Genomic DNA, 17,574 nt, shown 5'->3' with positions numbered 1-17,574 from the left:
GCATCCTGGCAGTGGCTTGATGAATCATTTAAGCTAGGTTCTGAGACAGTCAAGATGGAGCAGTCATGGTATTGGGGAGGAATGCTAGAATAGTAGATGATTGGGGAAGCCACTTGCTGGCGAAAGTGAGAACGAAAAAGATTGAACAGTGACTGGTGGATTAAGTGTGAAAACGAGACAGAAAGGTGGAGATAGATCAATAGGATTGGTATAAAAATAAACAACAAGCTGTAGGATAAAAATTAATCAGTGTGGGGAGAAGAGAGACTGATGGAGAAGGCAATACTATCAAGATTAAGGGAGATGCCTAACAATACAATGACAAATAAAGTGTCCACTCTGTGTGTGAAAATGAGTGCAGAAATGGTCAATTCAAGGTAAAACAACAAGACTGCAGTACATAGACTTCCCGTTTACTTTTCTAAATTATTTCTATTCCCTGTGCGGAATAACTCCGTTGATCACATATTGAAAGCCTTGCTACATAAATACTGACTAAAAAAAAAAAAAACAACAAAACACATAAAACAAATGTGGAATATAGGAAGAATATGCAAGGCATGTTCTTTCAGATGTAACTAAACCTTCAGCTTTTAGAAAATGGAGCATAGGTTTACCTACTAAAATGTGCATTGTTTGGAATTTAAATTAGTTCATTAAGCTAACGTTGATTTGATGCCTAAAGTATCTCTTTAAGGCTAAACTATGAAATTTAATTTGAATTCATTTTTAATAAGCCAAAATTTGCACTTTAGTATCCATGACGTATAATTGCTTGTGGTTCAGGTATTATAACGGTTTGCGTAGCTAGAATTCCTTTAATATCTTCTTTTGCGTTGACAGAGCGGGCCATGTATGGAGCCTCACAGAATGTTTCTGAAGGTAACTCAGGCCGTGTTTTAAATGAGGATATAAGGAAACCAGACTCTGCCGCTCAGACACTCAGAGGAAGCTCACGTGGTCATAAAATATCCTCTGGGAGAAGGTAAATTTACTTTTATAGCTAAATAAGACACTGTGCTTTGAGCCAAGTAATTTGATTAACAAGTTTCATTTCACATTTTACAATTTGGGCTTAGCAGAAATAACTGCTTCTAACTTCATGACAAACCCTTAATTAAAAAAGACAACTTATTTAATGGCATTTAGCAGGGGATTCCAAAGCTGAAGACCCCCGTTTGTTCACCTCAGACCCTTGAATCTAAATTGTGTGACTCCCCCTATACATAAATTCAGGATTTCGAAAGGTTCCTATTGATTATATTGTGTGACATTGATATGCATATTTACGGCTATAATTAAAATGTCCATTCTTTAACAATCCATATATTTTATTAAACCATTTAAGAACCTTTGTTTCATTTAGACGTAGGATACATACAAATAAAGGTGTACGCCTCAAAAATGTCTAGCAGGATGATAAACATTAATTCCCCATTATGTGTCTAGGGCGCTTACTCCAAATATTGTGGTGGTGGAGGCAAATCTTGGTCATCGCACGAGGCTCTCTTGTCACATGGGACTCTCTAACAGCACTCTAGTAGAGTGGCAGAAGGATGGAAAGACCCTGTCTTCTCCAAGGTAAGGTTAAGCTGCAGGAAGAAGAGACATGGGTCATACAAGTAAAAGGGTTTTGTTGTGACCTTCAAATAGAGGGAGGAAGGGGCACTTAGTTCCTGGCTTGGTTTTAGCCCATACAACCAAAACTCTTGTGTAAAAAAATAATAATAAGCAAGCAGTAAATAGTACATATTTTTTCACCAGATTGTGCTATTAAATATTATTGGTCCTTCCAATAATATTTAATAAATACAAGAGCGAGATTATATCCCTGCAGAGGGTAAAATAAGGTAACTGAACAGAAAAACAATTTCCATGCAATAAACCCCCCAATCTGGGCACTGTGCATCACGGACACAAACTCCATTATGCAAATAGTTGCAGTATAAAAGTGTAATTAGAACTTTTCCATAAGTGACAATATACTACTAACGTGAATAAATGGTGCTAAAATATTCTTTAAAAATAAATACATTTATTTTACACAAGTGCAAATGTTGAAAACCACACTACAATCACATCATATGTATAAAGTGCACTGTGCCTTGAAAACCAAATATTAGTGTTGGTGATAAACACAATATCAGTAATCCAAGACTGCAACAATTGTACCCGTGTTTTCACTATATAATAGTATAGTAATACGTATAAAGACTTTAAAAATACAGCACAAAACAGAAAAATCTAACTTTATTTGTGAGTGCATTAGTTGTCTTATTTCGGTTGTATATCTACCTGGCAGAATTACACAATATATAATCCCCCCCCCCTTTTGTTCTGAGTGCAGAGTATACTGTGGGACTACCACCATGAGTGTCCTTTTGGTGGTTTGTTTGGTTTGGTCACAGTCACCAAGATTGTGCTTTTAAAGTCACAGTACACATTGTATGTATAATAAACTGCAAACACTTTGTTTCAGTTGCTGCGGTCTTGGATCACTAAAACTGATTAAAAGGCACAGTGCACCTTAAACGTGTGATACAACTTTCCCATACAGTACTACGAAAACCAAGCACTTCTTTCATCCAGTGAACGAGTTAATCATGGTCAATTACTGCCTGAAATGTGTTTTCCAGGCCTCTGTTCTGGAGTACCTGGGCTTTTTAGATGATGATCTCCATTTTTGTGAATGATGCTTTCTTCCCCACCTATTTCTGTAGACAAATAACCCACAATTTAAAGGAATAATCTACACCCCAAAACCATTACGTTTTACTATAGTGGTCTTGGTGCATAGATGCTATTCCAGCCTTGTGACAAACATAAGCATTGACAGTTGTGAGAAACGACAATGTTTACATTTGTCAGTCAGTTTGGTTCTATTGACACAATTTGCAGTCTTCATGTTCAGCCTTTGGATGATTCTAGACACCGTTAACCCTCCACATAGAGAACCATAATAGTGCTTCTCTATGAGGAGAATCCAAATATAGCAGAGTGGCACTGAATGTTTTTCTAGCGAGACACATTAGATTAGCTGAGATTATCCATCCGGATGATCTCCGCAGGAGCAGCAACATCAGGATGGCTTTGGATAAAAATGAAGCCATTTGATGGAAAAGTGACACTGGAACAACTACAAGCACCATAACCACTATAGCGTGCTCTAGTGGTTGTGGTGCCAGGAGTATTCTGCCACTGTTCCAAGGGAAGCAATCAAACTGACACCTACCTGGGTAAGTTGGAAATCCTTAGTCATGCCTCCATTTGTGATGTATCTCAAGCAGAGGATCCCCTTCCTCAATAAATATATCCCATCCATATATGTACAAAACTCATTGGCTAAGTATGTCAGCTGACATTCTCAGCCAAGAATTCCATTCAAACAAACATGGAATTGGCATTGCAGAGCAGAAGTAGTTATTTCCTTATTAGTGCTTTCACAAAAAGAAGGATAGGCTGAAAGTACCTGTGGGCCCAGGTATGTGACAATGGCTTGATTACTGACTGTGTGAGGGTGTCAAGGCATCACAACCGCTAAGGTGAGGGCTCAGTGGTTATGGTGCTTAGACTGCTCCTTTGTCTGAGGTCTATTAAAAAAAAAAATTGAAGAAAGCAGCAACTTTTATTGCAAACAATATATTTACACGAGATTTAGAATATGAGGCATCTGTTTATATTGTACCCAAAGTCTTAAAGGGGACCAGAAGAATGTACTATGGAAAGACACGTAATAAACGTACTCTTCTCTTGAGTTGCTGCTCTGTACTTAATCGATCAGTCCATAACAGTGCTTCTTGAATCAGTCCTCTGTGACCTCTGATAACCCACTGCTGTTCCAGTGTGGATATGGATAGGACCTGTACTGACTGGTTTGAGAAGCACAGACATTGACTATATAACAGACAAGTCAGAATGGGGACATTGACCGGAATGGTTTGTGTGATTAGAACAGCATTTCAGTCAGTTCATATAAAGATATAGGGGCACTTTAAGAACCACACCAGAACGTCTCATTGTGTTTAGTATATGGGCACAGTTTCCCGTTTCCCCTCCTTTCCCTTTACATACAGTTTGGGTTTATTTTGACAAAAATATTCTCCACAGCACACAGAGCCCACCCATCCTTTCTCCACATAGAGCGTATGGAATTCTGCATTACCAAATAGTATAACAAGCTTTAGTTGTAATGCTGCTTACAATTACTTTTTAGAAGCATAAGGAGTACTAAGCCCTAAAAACAACTTTTGCTTTATGACATAGTTTTGGTAGAATATCTGGTTTCAATTCTGTGCCATTTAGGAGTTAAACAAAAATATTGTTTACAGCACAGTGTAATTACGGTAGATGTTTTTATGCTCTGTTAAGAAATTAAAAAATTAGACAAAAAAAAAGTCTAATTTTTGCTGTACGTGTGTAGGATGGCTGTGTCAGTCACAGCCAGGAGAGGTGTGGTTAGGGTGGCATAGTTTAACTCTTTACTTGATGAAGCAGTTTTGGTGTATAGCTTTCAGTAAAGTGGTCATGGGTTAGAGTATCTCTTTAATCTCTGTTACTTTGTTTCCGTTGTTCATTCTGCCTATCCTCTTGTACGCCCATTATTGCACAGCTCTGTGCTACTCTCATACTTCAATCATTCTGAGCTCCCAGGAAAACAGGACAGAATAACGTGTTTGATAAATTGTATCAGTAAGAAAGAGACCACTGAATATAATGCCATGGAGTTTGGTTCACTTTGTAACTAACTGTTTATTACTTACCGCTCACAGACACCGGAAGCAGACGGATGGCTCTCTTGCAGTAAGCCGGGTGAGCTCAGATGATGCAGGTCTGTACACATGTTTCATTACCAATGGAGCCGACCACAAAACCAAGCAGATTCAGCTAATTGTACGAGGTCAGTCATCAACACTGAAGGATCATTTCACATATTTCATAGCAGTTTTATTAACTAAACAAACACAGAGTGGCACTGTTGGAGGATTTACATGGCAATTTGGTATTTATTGAATAAACATCATAGTGTCAGATGTCAAAATACACCACCTATTCCAGAATGACAGGAAATAGAATATTTGTCATCGTGGCTTTATATAGACTTGTGGGTGGAAAGTCAACGTTCTATAAACAGTGAATGATTGTATCTATCACAGGTGACAGGACATCTTTTATTTCAGAGGTTTTTAAACGTTCATGGTATTAGCTGGGAGACCATTCATTCTTCAATTATACAGTTTGTTTAATGACCTATTCTTTAGGTTTATTACTATAGTATATAGCAGAATACATTTGGGAAAACCCTTTTCTAAAAATTTGCTAGGAGTATCCAATTTATTGCGGGTTTTACTTTGCATATTTGCCTGTACTATCCATAGGGGCCAGTCCAGTCTCAGGAGTTAAAGGAACACTCCAAGCACCATAACTGTTACAGCATGCGGTAAGGCACTCCAGGTCCTATGACCACTACAGAGCATTTAGGTTATGGTGCTTGGAGTGTTTCTTTAAGAAATGCTGGTTTGGATTAATAATAGTGTTTCCTAGAAGATAAAGGACAAATGGTTTCTAATGGTACAACTGCTTTTCTCTTTTAAAGAGTGGCAACTTGGCAGGAAAGAAAATATCAAAAGTCCCCCTTTGCATGTATTTCCCAATATCGACTTCTTTAAAGGGACACTATAGTCACCAAAATAAAGTTTGCTTACTAAAGCAGTTTTGATGTATGAAGCATGCCTCTGAAGTCTCACTGCTCTATTTAGGAGTTAAATTGCCTTTGTTACAGTTAATGCATCCCTAGGCGCAGCCTGCCTGAAGACAGAATTGTTTAACTTTCAATCAGATGTAACTTACTTTAAAAGTTTTTATCCTTTAGATAAGACATTCCAAATTAAACAGCATTTGCAATAAAGGAAGTGTAAACATTAGATGACTCTTTACAGGAAGTGTTTTCAAATGCGGTGTAAGACACATGCAGGGAGGTGTGACTAGGACTGCATAAACAAAGTAGTTAACTTCTAAATAGCAGATGATGGAGCATGATCTATACTCCAAAACAGATTCATTAAGCTTAAGTTGTTTTTGTGACTATAGTGTCCCTTTATGAACCAAGACTGTCATACAAATAAACAAGTCCATTTTGTAACATCTTAAAATTTGAAATGTATCACTTCTCCCCCAATTAAACCCTTAAGGACACATGACGGATATATTCCGTCATGATTCCCTTTTATTCCAGAAGTTGTGTCCTTTAAGTAGTTAATTGCACTGCTAAGTCATTTCAGTTGGATTCCTATATGGACTGCTAGCTCTGCAGATATAGAAATATATACACAACTTTAAGGACTGGGAATTAATAACACATCTTACCTTGTTATCTTGGCTATTGTTTATCAGAATAACATAGTCCCTTCTTCTAGGAACCTGCACAAGTAGTCTCAGTGAAAACCTGAAAATGTACAATGCACATTTATAAATCTTTAAATGAAGGTTTAACAAATCTGTCTGTAGGAGAGCTGAAAATCACTGGCCCACCCAGCAGCATCACTGTGACTGAGGGGGAGAAAGCAGCTCTGCAGTGCATTGTAAAGGGAGACAATGTCAACGTCAAGTGGTCCAGGTAGAGTGTTCTTTTCAGTTTCTGGAATAATTAAATGGCTAAAGGAGAAGGGACATGTTGTGTAATGATGAGTTATACTATCTGCTTCTTCAATGCATTGTATCTCAATTGTGAAGGCAAATATAACAACTATTTTCTTCTTGAGCTATGCATTTCCCTGCAACCCATATAATGTGTCAATTCAGCTGTTGGACTATATTACACACAATGCCTGCATACACTGATCAGCCAGAACGTTAAAACAACTGACAGGTGAAGTTAAAGGGACACTATAGTCACCTGAACAACTTCAGCATAATGAGGTTGTTCAGGTGAGAACTATAGCTCTCTGCAGCCTCTCTCATGTAAACACTGTATTTTCTGAGAAAATACAGTGTTTACATTGAAAGCTAGGAACACCTCCAGTTGCAGTCACTCAGGGTGAACCAGAGGGACTTAGGAGTTGATTGAGGCATAATATGCCTCCATCCACTCAGATCTGCTGTCAGCAGAGCACAGGGCAGCACTGTGCACAGCATCCTGTGATTCAGTATCTCCTCCCACTGCATGCAGACACTGAACTTTCCTCATAGAGATTAATTGATTCAATTCATCTCTATGAGGAGATGCTGATTGGCCAGGGCTGTGTTTGAAACATGCTGGCTCTGCCCCTGATCTGCCTCCTTGTCAGTCTCAGCCAATCATATGGGGAAGCACTGTGATTGGATCAGGCTACCACTTCTGATGTCAGCAGACTGCTTTTTTTCCTGAGTCTAACAGCATGCAGAGTTACAGCTTCAGGCTTGAATACAGTAAGATTTTTACTATATTTATGGAGGCATGAGGGGCCCTGAGGGGGCTAGATGGTGGTGTTAACACTATAGGGTCAGGAATACATGTTTATGTTCCTGACCCTATAGTGATCCTTTAATAACATTGATTTTAGTGTTACAAAGGCACCTGTCAAGGGGTGGGAAACATTAGGCAGCAAGTGAACAGTACCTTGAATTTCATGTAATGGAAACAGGAAAAATGGGCACGTAAAAAGATCCGAGTGAGTTTGACAAGGGCCAAATAGTGATGGCTAGCATCTCTGAAATGGCAAGTCTTGTGGGGTGTTACCGGTATGCAGTGGTTAGTACCTACCAAAAGTGGTGCAAGAAAGGCCAACAGATGAACTGATGTCAGGTTCACAGGTGCCCAAGGATCTTGAATGCAAGTGGGGAGCAAAGGTTAGGCGGTCTGGTCCGACCACAAAGAGCTATCTTAGCTCAAATTGCTGAAAATGTAATGCTGGCAATGATAGAAGAGTGTCAGAACACACAGTGCATCACAATTTGCTGCATATGGTGCGGCGTGGGTGCAGACGGGTCAGAGTGCCGATGATGACCCCACCACTGGCAGCACCTTCAATGGGTGAGCGTCAGAACTGGACCACAGAGCAATGGAAGAAGGTTGCCTGGTCTGAGAAATCACATTTTCTTTTAGATCAGGTGGATGGTGCGTATGTGTCTGCTCTGGGCAATGTTCTGCTGTAAAACCTTGGATCATGGCATTCATGTGGAGGTGATGTTGACCCGTGCTACCTACCTAGAGATTGTTGCAGGCTACTTACACCCTTTCATGGCAGTGGCCTCTTTCAACAGGATAATGCACTCTGCCAAACTGCATAAATAGCTCAGGAATGGTTTGAGGAACAGGAGTTCAAGGTGTTGCCTTGGCCTCCAAATTGCCCAGATCTCAATCCAACTGAGCATCTGTGGGATGTGCTGGAACATCAAATCTGATCCATGGAGGCAACTTGCAGGACTTAAAGGATCAGCTGATAATGGCATGGTGTCAGATAACACATGACACTACGGCAGGGGTGCCCAAAAAGTAAATTACCAGATGTTTTAAAACTACAGCTTCCATGATGCTTTGTCATTATAAAGGCATGCAAAGCATCATGGGAGTTGTAGTTCTACAAAATCTGGGTATCTACCTTTTGGGCACCCCTGTTCTAAGGCCTTGGAGTCCATGCCTCAACGCATCTAAACTGATATGGCAACACGAGGGGGACCTACACGAAATTAGGCAGGTGGTTTTAATGTTGTGGCTAATCAGTGTACACGAGGCAGATCACACTGTGTAGTGCTGTAACAGCTGGAGTGGCAAAATGGGGCACACCCTAGTTTATAACACATTGTTTTAGTATTTTCTATAAAGCGGGTGTGAACAGAGGACACATACTACATATGGACCACAACCACCTATTCTGACATCACTGGATATTGGCACGTGCATAATAGCACCTACTATCCATTACGCTTGTTAATAATTATCATACTTGTTCACACAAAGCGTTAAATGCACAATCATTTCTAATACACTTACTATATGGAAAGAGCAAGTGACCTGCGCTGAATGGGTTTCTCTTCACAGGAATGGAATCCCTGTTCGGTCTGATGGGGATCACACCGTTGTATCTCACGATGGCAGCTTGATCATTCGAAACACCAGGTCTACAGATGAAGGCTCCTACACATGCAATGCGTACAGCGGAACTCACTCTGTTAGCGCCAGTGCAGATATCAGAGTGAGCAAAAGCAAGGCACAGGGTGAGTTTTTCCAGATTCATTGGTCCTGCAATACAAATTATACTCATCAGCTCTAAAATGTAAAACAATCATATAACAACCAATGCTATTATTTGGGCTTTTCTTGCTTGCTGCTCTATATGCACGTTACATTATTATTTTTCTTTTTACTCCAACATGTTACTTCTTGAAATTTGTATTCTGGGTAGTCTATTTCGCTTCTGCTTGTCATGACACATACAACATTGCAACACTGTATATTTATTAAAGGACCACTATAGTGCCAGGAAAACACTAGTTTTCCTGACACTATAGGGTCTCTAGGTCCCCCTCCCGCCGGGCTGAAGGGGGAGGAAGGGGTTAATCCCTTACCTTTTACGCTCCCTCGGCGGTGGGGACTCTTCGTCTCCTTTTCCCATCATCTGGTGAATGCACATTCAGTTCATAGGAAAGCATTTCTCAATGCTTTCCTATGAACGCTGGCGTCATCTCACTGTGAAAATCACAGTGAGAAGCGCGGAAGCACCTCTAGCGGCTGTCAATGAGACAGCCACTAGAGGCTGGATTAACCCATAGGTAAACATAGTAGTTAGTGGAAAGATAGCAGGGTTAACCCTATATGGACCTGGCACCCAGACCACTTCATTAAGCTGAAGTGGTCTGGATGCCTATAGTGGTCCTTTAACAACTGCTTTAAGGGGAGAACACCATAACCACTGCCAATGATTGTAATGATTATGGCGGAAGGAGTCAGATGGTGCAGAAACTCCTTTTTTGTCAAGCAGTTTGACAGAAGTGATATACTTGGCAAACATACGAGGAAGTTTCACCATGCTCATATGTCCAAGCGGATTGGAATGAAACCTGGGAAAAAAAGCTAAATTGGAATTTTACCCATAGTCTCCTAGCACAATAACCACTTTAAGTTGAGCCACTAAACTAAATGTGTTAAAGGTAGCTTAGATAATCTAGTTGCGTTATTTTAAATTGATTTCTGGAAATGTATATATTTTTTTTAGGTTACAGTGACTTGTTGCTATAACAGTTGATCTCTGCCTGGTTAATAAAAGTACTACAGCTTCTCATCTTTATTTTGCAGCATCAGCAGTGGTAGGCACAGATCTAAACAACGAATGCATTGACCACCCAGACCTGGCCAACTGTGACCTCATTGTCTATGCTCAACTCTGTTCTAATGAGTATTACGGCAGTTTCTGCTGTGCCAGCTGCTCTAGTCACCGACCTGAAAATAGTCCAGTACTGCGCCACAGCTGAGAGACATTTCCTAAAAGTTTTACGCTTCAAAGATGATGACAAGCTGGAGAGTCCCGGACAGACTCCACGCCTTTTCACATGAGAGTACTCTATGTTCTACGTCGGAGAATAAGCTGGTTTGAACGATTCGTGGCTATAATGTTTGTGGATATTTAAATTAGAAGCCGCATACCCATGCAGAAAGGGCTTGCGTACAAAGTCAAAATCTTCATATTCCAAAATAAATTGACATGGCCTCATTATCCCCCAAATTTATTAGTTTGCACCAATAATGAGAGGAGATGCAAATTTTCCACACTTCTAGACATGATGCAGACTTTAATATGGCATCCGTCCCACATGTGGAATTGCTGCAGTCAAAATGACTGAGGTAGGCTTACCGCAAGTTAAAAATAACGTTCCAAATCTGCAAACATAAGTCACTATCTACATTTAACAGATCTACATCAAGTTTGTAATTATCTTTATATTAGTAGAAAAGAAAGGGATGATAATTATCCATGTGCAATAGCGTACCATAAATTCTTTTTAACTGTACATTTGTAATGTTAAGATGCTCTTAATAACTTCAAGGATATTTAAATAAGAATACCTGTCACTTTTTCAAACCCTCTTTCTCTTCCACCATCCTCTATAATTAAAAGTAACTCCCAATGCTTTATCTGCTCTCGGACAACCACTTCATTATGTGATCAGTCTGTGTACGCTTAAAGCCATTCGCAATATGCGGTTTGGGGTCCTCCTGCGGTAAAAAAAAAAAAAATGACATCACTTTCTATTTACAGCCAGCCGGAAGTAAAATAGATGAAATCCTTGAAATAGGAATAAAAAGACTTAACATAAATCGGACAAGATCACATTATATTTAAGACAGGGTTATGAGTAAGATGCTGTGGTGTAATAAATTTTGAGTTAGTTTTTTTTTGTTTTTGTTTTTTTATAATCCATTTTAAAATTAAACAATAAGCATCTTCGTTTCACACTTTCTATGGCAATGGATTGACATATTTTAAAGATTACATTTACCTCTAAAAACAGCATTTTGTTAAAGCTCTGTATAACCCATAGATAACTTGGATAGCTATTTTGTTATTTGCATCGTAAATCAGGTGATAATGTTTTTACCAGTACAATGCAAATGAATTTAAACCCCACAGTGTCATGCCTGCTTACGGCACTATGTAAGAAATGCCCCAAGTGTGCTTGTAAGGTATTTTTCGGAAGATACTTGAACACGTATGGCCAAGAGCAACATACAGCACTGATGTTGCTCTTAAAATAAAATTGCTACAGAGGTAAGTGTGAATTCATTTTTTTCTTTATAATTACCTCTGCGGCATTCCTAGTCCCAGGTAGTGATTGAATTGCACTTGCCGTACCACTTCAGAAGTGACAGTCCTGCTTTAAACGTGTATTCGACCTCCAGTGCCTTTAACATTTATATGGCCGTTCTATGCATTAACCAAACCATGAAGATGAAAGTAGTTGAAAGCATTGACTGTTCTAGAGGACTTTACCCTGTATACTGTTGGGTACACAGATCCAATTAGAGAACCCCTCTTAATGTTTAACGAAGATCTATTCTAGGAGAAACTACTAAATGCCTTACACATCATTTTATATTTAACACTAAATAGTTATTCCAATATGCAAACATTTTGGGCTTTTCTGTAACAATGGACTTTTCTAACATTATTCTCCCTTCTCAAAACAAAGCTGCAATATAGCTAAATCTTTTGAATTCTAAAATATAGTGTTAAGTGTGTTAAATCTAATGCATATTATCACATATCTACAAGTAGTAAATATTTAAAACCGGCTTTCTGCTTTGGTCTGGGTGGATGCTTCATTGTAGTATAGTGCAAACACTGTGATAGGCAGACAAGAGAGGCCAATACAATCCTTCTATGCATGTAATATTTTTCATTATTTACTGAAGTCTTCCTGGAAGCATGTTTATATAGACATTCTTAACCTTTGGGTCGGGAAACAAATGATGGCATTTGTAATGCCTGGATCTTAAATTAAAGTAGAATATGGAGAATGGGATTGAGAACAGATGTATATGGTAGTAAACCTTATTTAGTTGCACTATAACAAATAGAAGTGGTTTAGTCTAATTATGATCTCCACACAGAGTCTACCAGAATATAGGACTTTACCAGAATATGCATATGTGAATTATCTCTGTCTGAACTGTGCAGGAATATTGATATAGTGGCATAACACACAAACAGCATTTTTTTTTCAACAACAAAAAAATAGTTCTATAAATTTTTGCTGGAACATGCATTAGTCCAGAGCAAATTCTAAAAGAATTCTGGAGATATTTTAAGAATACTAGGATGTGAGACTTGATGCATCCTGCCAAAGGTACCCATTTAAGTCATTTAAATTTTCACTCACATCATCGAAGGGTTCTGGAACAGTAAAATATGCATTTTATAAAAATATACATCCAACTAATCTATTTTTAAGCAATAATTATATATACACAGACAATGCAGTATGATCAATTATCTTTATGGATTCATAAATCAATGAATATCATTTTTAATATAATTGCATATCCCATATATTAAGCAAATATGTGTTTTGTAAGGTCTGAGGAATAAAATAAAATGTAGAAAACCATACATCTGTATTTACCTACATCCCATAATAAAATGGGCTAGACTGCCATGTAATACAGATTTATTACAGATTGTATTAGCTTAGAACCAAATACAACAACATTATATTTTGTAGGCAGCTGGATTTGTGACATCCCTCTACCAGAGTAAATCCATTATTGTAGGGTCTGCCAGCCTTACAAGCACTTAAAAATGCTATAATACACCCCTGTTTCCTTCTAAGGGTAGCTTACAATGCAAGCATGCAAGAGTAATACCTAAGCTATGTTTGCACTAATATTTCCACTTCAAAATGTTTTATATAGAAACAATATGCTTGATTTAGAATGCTTATAAATGTGGGATTTCTTTTGATTTACTTTATATATTTCGTTGCATGAATATGTTGTGAGTAGTTTAGTTCAATAAATGCATTCACAGTAAAGTTTGTTTTGTCACATTTTACACCTATAGATGCAAGTGATTGGTCACACATGCAGATCATCTAATTTAAAGTGCAGTACTGTCCGTAATAAGACTCAAAGCTTGTGAAATAAAGATCCATACAGCGGACTCACTAAGTTCATTGAGAAATACTCCAGATTTCTACACAGTAGTACTGAATCTTAAGATCTAAGCCAAGGGTGGGCAAAGGGTAGATTCTCCCATCAGACGTAGACATTCAACTTCCATGATGCTTTAACCTTGCCTGGCAAAGCATCATGGCGGTTGTAGTTCTACCACATCTGGGGATCTACCATTTACCCAGCACTGATTGTTCACATTTAGAATGTTGCCACAAGATCACACATTAATGGAGTCGTCTGACTTTTAAAGGGAAATGTCACCTTTCCCTACTGGCTGGCTGCTATGACTGTCATGGAGCAATAGATTACGCTTTACAAAACCCACTATCATTCAGAGTTAAAAATTCTGGAAAATGTCTTAGTGCAACACTAGAGGAGCGGTCTCACACACAAGAGTTAATGCTTGTAACATTCTGAGAGATAATTTCTCACTTTTAAAAATAAATTGCAGATCCCCATTGTTTAAACTGTTTTTTTTTTTTGTTAAGTGAGTTTGTATTACGCAGTTATGCATATAAAGTTACTGTGAGTTAGGTACAGGGTTTCTGTATGTTATCAGTGCGGGAATAGGAATAAATAGGGCTTTGTGTATAACAAAGTATTTCAAATGCTTTCTTCTTTTTTGTGAGACCATCAAACACCTTTAAAAATTATAAATAAAAAAAAAATAAGAAGCCATGTAAACCACAAATAGTGTGTGTGTTAATTTATTACTTGCTGCTTCTGCAGGGCAAAATATCATTTTTAATATAATTGCATATCCCATATATTAAGCAAATATGTGTTTTGTAAGGTCTGAGGAATAAAATAAAATGTAGAAAACCATACATCTGTATTTACCTACATCCTGGAACACGGTGCTGGTTTCTGCTAGTAAAGGGTAAAGGGACACTATAGGCACCCAGACCACTTCATCTCATTGAAGTGGTCTGGATGTAATTTAAAACTCTGCAGTTTCAGAGAATGGTTAAGACTGCGTCTAGTGCCTGTTCCTGGACCACCACTACAGGTGCTTCCTGGAATTTTACCGAGTATGATTCCTGCCCCCCACTGTAGGAAATCATTGAATCAATGTTTTCCAATGGGGAAGGCTTAATAGTCACAGACAGCACACACAGTGCATGTGTCTTAGGTTCCCCTGGATTAACAACTGAGGAGGAGACAGACCCAAAGTCAGGTAAGTGTTTAACCCCTTAAGGACCAAACTTCTGGAATAAAAGGGAATCATGACATGTCACACATGTCATGTGTCCTTAAGTGGTTAAAGGTGTTTTTTGTTTTTTTTAAACCCCTTACTTGGCAGGAGTGGAGGCCCACACAATTTTAGTGCATAGTGACTCTAACGTTAGGAATACACTTTTGTATTCCTAACATCGTAGTGTTCCTTTAAATATAGTATGTGCAAGAGGAGAAATAGAAATATTACTGTTTCTCCAATGCAATGCGTGCCTTGACTGCACTGGATTATGATGTAAATTGTTATATTAATAGTATATGTTTAAAAGAAAACTGAACATCACATACAAACGTTAGTAAAAGCTGTAGTCAATTTTCAAAGCTGTATTCAATTTTGCACATAATTTCCTTAAATACAATTATTTGACCAGCCGTGTAGAGTGGACTCGGGGTAATGGAAGAAAACTCTGACCTGCTCACTCGTGCAGCAAACATGCTAGACTAGAGGCAGATGGTGCTGAGACGTGACATCACCACACTATACAAGCAGACAGTGGGGAGGAGAAGAGTATAGACAACCACTATGCCCGGAGTGAACAAATATTCCCAACCCACTAGATAACCAGGGTAATTTATGTCACAGTGTTATCAAAATAAGTCTCCCCTCTATGCCTGGTACTAACTGTTTACAACGTCACTGTGTATTGCTATGGGTGGCATTAAGAAGCCATAGGAGCAAATGCGGCTCTCTCTAGTTCAAAATCTACCGAAACTAGCGAACATTTATCTTCCCCATGGCTGATGCCACCGCTGTTCCTTTGCGTCACTGTTCTACTCTAGTCTTTTAGTACACACTGTACTACATGTCTAGCGGCCAGAGGTTCTTCCCTCTTGGACATCTACAAATGCAGTTCTGCATGGCAGTGACTTTATAGTACAAGGACAAAGCTCTTACTAATGCATTAAAAGATTTCGCTGTACTGGAACTGCCTTAGTAAAGTCCCAAACTGGAAGAAGCTTGGGTCTGTGGCTGATGGACTTGGGCAACGCATTTACTATATGATTTGAGGACCACAGTGACAGCTTTGGCTGGAAAATAAGTCTACTAACTTTTTTTTTTTTAATGACTGTGGCAATGTTACAGTGCGTAGAGGAGGGAAACAATAGGAAAATAGACAATGGGAGAGCAAAATGACAATGGCAGTGCTATGGGAGAATTAAGAACGAGTAAGGAAGAGCCTGCTATTTGTCCCTTTTTAACACCCACGTTCCATTATCCCTAATTTAGACAATATCTTTCAACTGTTATTTAAAGCAAGTGAGGCAGTAAACTATCCTGGCTGTGTGTTTGCCCGAAATGTTAAAATTTCTCAAACTCATAAAGAGCATCTTGATTAGTTCATGGAACTATACCATAGAGTTCAAGAAATGTTAAAGGACCACTCTAGGCACCCAGACCACTTCAGCTTAATGAAGTGGTCTGGGTTCCAGGTCCAGCTAGCTTTTACCCTTTTTTTTATAAACATAGCAGTTTCAGAGAAACTGCTATGTTTATTCTGAGGGTTAAGCCAGCCTCCAGAGCCTCTAGTGGCTGTCTCACTGAAAGCCGCTAGAGGCGCTTGCGTGCTTCTCACTGTGAAAATCACAGTGAGAGCACGCAAGCGTCCATAGGAAAGCATTATGAATGCTTTCCTATGCGACCGGCTGAATGCGAGCGTGGCTCCTGCCGCGCATGCAGCCGATGATGTCGCGAGGAAGAAGAGGAGGAGGAGTAGAGCTCCCCGCCCGGCGCTGGAGAAAGAGGTAAGTTTAACCCCTTCCTTCCCCTAGAGCCCGGTGGGAGTGGGTCCCTGAGGGTGGGGGCACCCTCAGGGCACTCTAGTGCCAGGAAAACGAGTGTTTTCCTGGCACTAGAGTGGTCCTTTAAAGATGATGAGTTTTACCAACTTAAGCAGATGAGATGACATGGCCTGTTCAAAACCTACTTCTCCAGTTATCAAGAGGAGAATTGAAACTGCAGATATAATCATGACAGATACTTTTTTTCTTACACTTATTAGTGATCCTCATAATGCCAATAGATTTGTATTTTTCCACAAACAAAAACTGGGAGATAAAAAAAAAAGTGGAAGGGTGGCATTGCCCCTTCTGTCCCAATGGACCAGACTCTTCTGGCATACATGCACACCTATAGCAGCAGGTCTTGTTTTAAAATAAACATGTCCAACCTCCAGCCTCACCACACAATAAATATTGATTTTACTTATCTACCAATTCTATTCCAAGACAGTCCTATTGAAGCAACAGACTCCAGAAAGCACATCTTCCAGATTTTGGACAGGGTAATGGGAACATTCTTATATTGCTCAGTCTTGATTCTAAATGTCTGTAACTAGAGAATAAAATGTTAAGAATAAAGTCAAAACAAAAACACATTCAGTTATTTGCATTGTTGAGAGGAGATTGAGTGTGGCTATACTAAGGCAATAAGAAGAAAGACATTTGGGGAACAATGAGAAGGACAGGACCTCCATGTTGTGCCTCCACACAATTATTCTGCTGGTGGTTTAACTAAAAGAATACAAGCTGGAATTTGCTCCATATGAATTTGGTTTCAGGTCTACATCTTGTACCCTGTAGCTTATGCCATTGTCCTATTAAGTAAAATGTAATCTGACCTCCTGAAATCTTGTACAAGATTAAAATATGATTGTTCAACATTTGCATAAGTTCTTTTCTCTATCATATTTGGA

The 17,574-nt window shown here is 39.0% G+C and overlaps 1 protein-coding gene across 2 annotated transcripts in view; it reads left to right on the top strand.

Annotated features, from left to right (window-relative positions):
* The window catches only part of PAPLN (papilin, proteoglycan like sulfated glycoprotein), a 132,503-nt gene extending 121,396 nt beyond the window's left edge, over nt 1-11,107 (top strand). For both annotated transcript variants that reach the window (XM_063439576.1, XM_063439575.1), the window contains 6 exons: nt 844-985; nt 1,450-1,581; nt 4,770-4,897; nt 6,505-6,613; nt 9,017-9,192; nt 10,271-11,107. In XM_063439576.1, the coding sequence (XP_063295646.1) occupies nt 844-985; nt 1,450-1,581; nt 4,770-4,897; nt 6,505-6,613; nt 9,017-9,192; nt 10,271-10,446 (863 nt within the window). In that variant the 3' untranslated portion in view covers nt 10,447-11,107. The remainder of the gene's footprint in view (nt 1-843; nt 986-1,449; nt 1,582-4,769; nt 4,898-6,504; nt 6,614-9,016; nt 9,193-10,270) is intronic.
* Nucleotides 11,108-17,574: the final 6,467 nt, after the last annotated feature.

This window comes from Pelobates fuscus, chromosome 13 (genome assembly GCF_036172605.1).
Source record: "Pelobates fuscus isolate aPelFus1 chromosome 13, aPelFus1.pri, whole genome shotgun sequence".
NCBI lineage: Eukaryota > Metazoa > Chordata > Amphibia > Anura > Pelobatidae > Pelobates > Pelobates fuscus.
Note: the sequence above shows the minus strand (reverse complement) of the source record. Positions and strands in the feature narration are given on the sequence as shown.